This window comes from Agelaius phoeniceus, chromosome 11, assembly GCF_051311805.1.
Source record: "Agelaius phoeniceus isolate bAgePho1 chromosome 11, bAgePho1.hap1, whole genome shotgun sequence".
NCBI classification, from domain to species: Eukaryota; Metazoa; Chordata; class Aves; order Passeriformes; family Icteridae; genus Agelaius; species Agelaius phoeniceus.
The window spans coordinates 10,696,159-10,702,158 of NC_135275.1; the positions used below are offsets into that span (position 1 = coordinate 10,696,159).

General features: G+C 38.7%; 1 protein-coding gene across 10 annotated transcripts in view; it reads right to left on the bottom strand.

The window, feature by feature from the left end:
- The window catches only part of ERC2 (ELKS/RAB6-interacting/CAST family member 2), a 394,125-nt gene extending 392,751 nt beyond the window's left edge, over window positions 1–1,374 (bottom strand). For all 10 annotated transcript variants that reach the window (XM_077184350.1, XM_077184349.1, XM_077184348.1 and 7 more), the window contains exon 1: window positions 582–1,374. In XM_077184350.1, coding sequence (XP_077040465.1) covers window positions 582–1,235 — 654 coding nt within the window. In that variant the 5' untranslated portion in view covers window positions 1,236–1,374. The remainder of the gene's footprint in view (window positions 1–581) is intronic.
- Window positions 1,375–6,000: the final 4,626 nt, after the last annotated feature.

Below are 6,000 nucleotides of genomic sequence, written 5' to 3' on the forward strand. Positions count from 1 at the left end.
TCTTTCTATAACTTCAGGAAAAGAATGTAACAATGCAAATAGAAGTATTTGAAATACATATTTACAAGATACTCATTTACTACAATGCAGGTCTCTGAAATTTTACTGAAAACTTCACTTCATTCTGTAATGCAGAAGTACAGAAAGCTGAATATGAGGATTTATCTTCTTTTAACTTTAAAACTGTTAACTCCCTGCACAGCTTAAACAAAATAAGCCTCTGGATATTTATTTACACTTTTTCAAAAAGGGCTCATTTACCTCTTCGGAAAATGTTGCCAAGACAACATTTAGACAGTTGCAAAAAAAACCCTAGGGAAAGTTTCAAACATAAGAGAAAGGGTAACAACAATTATTTTATCCATCTAAAATGTGAAGGGATGCTGCACAAAGGAAATTATAATCTGCATTTGGATTCTTATTATTCTTCCCTGCAGTTTAGCAGTCAGAAGCAGATATACCAAGGCATAAAATTCTTGTGGAAAATATCAAACTTGTGCCAGCACTGGATACAGTACCAACAGCAAAACATCAAGCACTTGGTTGTAAATCAACACAAAGAAACTTACATAATTACTTACCTGATTTTCTTCATGGGAAACTCTCATCTGTTCTTTAAGAACTGACATTCTGGCTGCTTCTTCTTTCCTCAATACTCTCTCTTTCTTTAGCTCAGGACTCCAGAAAGTTTTGATGCTGTTCATAGAGGACCCCAGCTTGCTGTCCTTAATGTCAAGTTCTTTTCTGAGAAGGTCATTCTCCCTCTGTAGATCCTTAAGCTGAGCCTGCAGATCTAACATGGTGCTATCCCTAACCTGTCTCAGCATGGAAGGAACCTGGTGGTGGTGGTGGTGTGAGGATGCGGTCAGCCCTCCGTGCTGGTCGGCGTAGGAAAGGACATCTGTGTGTGAGAGCCCAGCAGAAGCGATATTGGGGCTGCTCCCCATGGCTGTGACTCGGCCACCATACACAGCTCGATTTGTAGCCCTTCCAAGAGTCATGGTGCCCTTTGGGAAAGTGGTGGAAGCCACACCCTCGTGGTCACTCAGGTACATTGGTCCGGATGTTGCATAGGCTGCGTTAAGGGACTGGATGTTCTCCATGGACAGCGTCTTGCCTGCCCCGCCTCCCCCGCTGCTGGTTCTCCTGTGGCCCAGCCGGGGGGACCTCGGCAGGCGGGGGGACCGGGCGGGACTTCCTTCCAAGTTGCTGATTGTTCTCGCACTTCCATACATTTTTCTTCTACTTTGAGGTACTATTTAGTAAGAAACTAGTAGCACTGAAGTTGAATGTTAAATTAAGAATTCCAGCTAAAAATACTGGCAGTTTCACCGCATTCTTCCAGTAGGCAAAATCTGGTTTTCCTCCCAAGAGAGACCTGAAAAAGAAATTATCAAATTAAGCTTTAACATTAAAATTAAATTTTCATTTTGGAAAATAAAAGTAATCACCATATATAAGAAAAACCAACTTCCCAGAGTAATAACTACAAAAATAAAATCTGCTATACATTTTTTATTTAGGATGATTAGTTAAAAATGCATTTGCAAACTAATTTCAATCAAAATAAAAATCCTCATTTCTTTCTTGCTAGAAAACTCTGAGTTAAAGCTTGCTAAACTAAGCTGGAATGAAGAACATGGGCCCAATAACATACCATACCTTACCTTGTCACTTAAATGACTGACAATATGAAATTTATCTAAAGAAAAATATTTATTATTGGCATAAAGAACTACTCTCTTAAAGCCTCCAGAATTCATTCCCAAGTCACACCGATATGAAGCAATCTTGTTGATTTACTTTTTCAATTTTTAGCATTTTAACACCACTGTCCAAATGTGCCCCTCTTTTCAGCTGTCATGCAGCATTCAAGAGATGACCCACAGCTTGTTCCACCACAAGAACCTGCACAGCTTTTCTGCTGTCTCAACTTCAAAATATTGACCAATTAAAAAAAAAATTTCCTCTAATTCTCAAGTGCCAGTCATCCTCTGGCCAAGTAACTCATCAACCCTCTGAGAAATCCATCCCTGTATCTTTCCAGTTGCCTAAAACAGTTCCATAGCTCCTTCATAGGCAAATCTCCCATGAGACCAGAACTGAAGATCACTTTGCTTCCACTGCTCCTGGCAGATGCTGAGCAAAAGCAACAACAAATCTTCGGAATTGACAGAATTGACCCCACCCTCTTGCTCACTCAATAAAAAAACACAAACAAAACAAACAGTCCATTAAAAAAATACATTTGAGTCTGGTGAAAAAACAACACTGCTAGCAGGAAATGCCAGTGTCAACTTAAACTGCACACAATAAAATATTTTTAGATACAGCAGATATGATACATGGCCAGGTGGTGAGGTTGGGTATAAATTTGTTCATCCTCAGAAGCAGAGGTACAGAATATTTTATCTTCTATCATGTCCATACTGTTTTTCCTTTTCAGTGTGATAAATCAGTACATTTTTTGCTTAGAGTCACTTTACTTTCTTAGCCTTCTGTTTATGTCTCTGATAAGTATTTTTAGGTACTTGTTTTGCCTTTTAGAGCTTATTAGTTGTGGTCTTCTCTCAACTTGTGTGAATTTTTGGAAGTTCTTATATCACAGGACACTCATCTTGCTTAGCACTCCAGTGCTTACCAGTGAGCTCTACTGAAAAAAGAACCCTCATTCCTTACCCGAAGTGAGGCTAACTTCTCACTGAGCTTCTTCAACAATGTTCCAATGCTAATTGAACATTGTAGCTTCCATAAGCTTGGGAAAATTCTGAAAGCAACAGGAAAAGAAGCAAACCACCACCAACCAGTGTTATTCCCTCCACAGCATTTTCAATTTCTCTTTTTTTTCCCTAGAAGTATTCTAATCAAAACAGAGACCTCTGTGTTGTGAACACAAACACACTGATGATATGCTTGATTTTCTTACTTTAACAGGCTATTAAGGACAGCTCACACACCAAAAGCTGAAAACCCTGACTTTGCAAATAAAAATGGAGAAACCCTAAGAACATTTTTAGTTTGTTACCTTCTACAACCTGAATTATACAGACTGGCTTCCTGCAAACACCTCAGAAAAAGGCAAGCACACAAAAATATGCTTTTTCAACGTGTGTACTTCTTAAGGATAAAACTGGAGCCTTCCTTTATCACTGTGATACTCAGATACAGCAGAAGCCAGACACCATTGCTTTATCAAAGTGGAAAGAAAAAGCACCTACATCATTTTCTGCTCTTTACTGTTTCTACATGGAGCCTTCCTAGCTTCAGGAAGATTTACTGTGTGTCTGAACACATCAGGAATTGGAGACATGAAGAAGCAATACCAGCCTCAGGACCTCAACAATTGCCACACAGATCACCCTCTACTGCCTGGAGAAAAAGAGAGAGGAGAGATCCCATCTTCCCACAGAACCAGCTGGCAGAGCCATCCCAGTTGAACTTAGAGTGGACAGGTGAGATATAGACAGTTCTATTTTGAAAGGCAATTTTATTTTATATCGCTATTTTAATTGGACAGGGAGGAAGGAATACTAATACTCTCAAGTAATAATTCTTGACTAAAGCTGTAGGTGTTGCAGTAGCCAGGACAAAGGAGTCACAAAGGTCATATCCCCCTAAAACATTCTCTGAGAAAAGTCACCCAGCTCCATCCAGTCTGGTAGGGACAGACTGCAGACTCACTACACACATTTTCCTATAAGAGTTGAGTTTTAAAATCCAAATTAGCTTACTATTAGACAAAAAACCCAGATGCTCACCTGCTTGGGTCAGTATTTTCTTATTTTACAGAAATGCCTTTAATGTACATGATGTAAAATTAACCATTATAATCATGAGTTTATTGTTCTGCATTGCAAACAAAACTATATTTTATGTGGATCCTTTTAGGATACAGAAAATTAAGCATGCATTCTCAGCTGGGGGCAGGAAGGCAGGCACTAAACACTTTGCCCCACGCTCTCACCATCCTTGAAAACCTCAGCAGACCTGATACCATTCATGCCAAAGTGCCCCCAACACCTGTTTCAACTGCAGCTTGCCTCCTTCTCCACATTGCTGCCCCACCTGATCTCCTGCACTCTGCACACAGCAACATCACAGGCTCCTGTTTCCCACGTGGCACAGGTCTGACAACTCACTTGATTTGTCTTACAGCTTTCTATTTTTTGAGAAACCTGGAGCACAGGATTCTGATATGGATGCTACTAGAAGATCTCACTCAATTTAGTTTCCAAATCCTTCCTTCTGCATTTACATAATTACAGAGTTTGCTTGCAATGCTGTATACACAGTACCCCCTAAGCTCTGATTTTCACTGGTTACACACTTACATGCTGAGGGATGATTTCAGCTTTTAGTGCCCCTCCTGTGGCCTGAATCACCTAGTCAGCAGGAAGTTTGGGTATCAGCCAAATACTTAATAGCTTTGCACAACTACTTGCCAATATTAACCTTGAGCCAAGAGCTCAAACATTTGTAAAAGTACCAAAAGCTTCAAGGAAACTTCTGTAGAGTTTACCTCCCCAAACAATATATGGTGACAGTTAAGTGCAGAAATTATCAATCCAATTCCACACTCTCTATAACTGTTTAGTACTATACAATTCCGCAGTATAAGCCAAAAGAAGCAAAATAGGAAAGAAAAAAAAAAAGGTGATGTAGAACACAATGCTCGTATTTTCTCTGCCAGGACTGCACTTTGAGGCACCACAAAAAGAGGGAGATTGACAGAAAAAAGTCTGTTCCATAAAAACATGTCCTAGCAAACAATGATTTCTTTATTTTGAAAACATCTTTTAAATACTCTCATTTAAAACACAGCCTCTCCATACACAGAAGACCAGGAGCACATGTGTATTAAAAGTAGTGACTAAGAGTCAGAAATATTTCCAGCACTTGCTTTTGCTTTGCATATGTTTTCTACTGCTTTCATAGTGGCACAATACATTCTCACAGCAGAGAATATTCTTTTCTTCATATGTTTTTACTATCACAGCTGATGTGAAAGAAAAAAAAATGCAGCAAGCTGATATAAACTAGATACAGAGAACCCAAATCTGTTGTAGAGGAACCTGCCTTTCTCCACTAATCTGAGCAGGCAGCCTGGAATATCTTCTTTTAATAAAATAAAGGAAAAAAAGATAAATACAATGCTCTTTATATGGTGTTATTACAAGACCAGTATTGTTTCTATTAAAAGGACAAAGTACATTCTTTTCCTACTTACCAGGCTGACCAAATAACTTCTTCTCCCTCACCTTTTTTTAATCCAAAAAAGAAAATAATCCATTTCTTTCTGCTACTCTACTATTCCTTACAAGTTTGAAAAACAAAGCATATATGACAACTTCAAAAGCAACATTTTCATTTAGGTTCCTGAATCTGCATTTCTTATGTAAATTGAAGTTTTACTACAGTCTGCACACTACATTTCTTTTTACTAGTTAACAGACATTAATTCATCCCCTCTCTTGTAGCTTGCTGTAAAAATTACACATAGTTGTAAATAAAGTTGGTTCCAAAGCCTGTTTTAATCTTGAGAGCTGCTCATGCCCCTGAGCTCCCATCATGTGCCACCTCCTAGGAGCAGGTCCCATCAGGTCTGCCTGCCTTTGCTCTCCCTTTCCCACAGAGGAAAATATGAAGGCAAAGGTAGGAGGGGCTGCTTAATATGCATCTAATGACATATATGGAAAATAAAGCTGTCAGGGATTCTAAAGCCATCAGGTGCAGTGACAGCAATGAATACTTGTCATGCAATCACAAAACTCCACCAATTGAAATATTTGCTCAAAATGCCATATTAAAAATCTTGAAAAGCAAGCAATTCTGACACCATTATCAGGATTGTCAATTATATTACTCTCAAATATACTTAAGTGAAGGGTCAACAATTAATTTTTAACTCTTATACAAGCTTCATGGGTTTAAAACAAGCCCAGTGTTCAAGAAAGATTATTTCTTTCAAAGAATTTTACTCTTTATTACAATGTTTGAGAC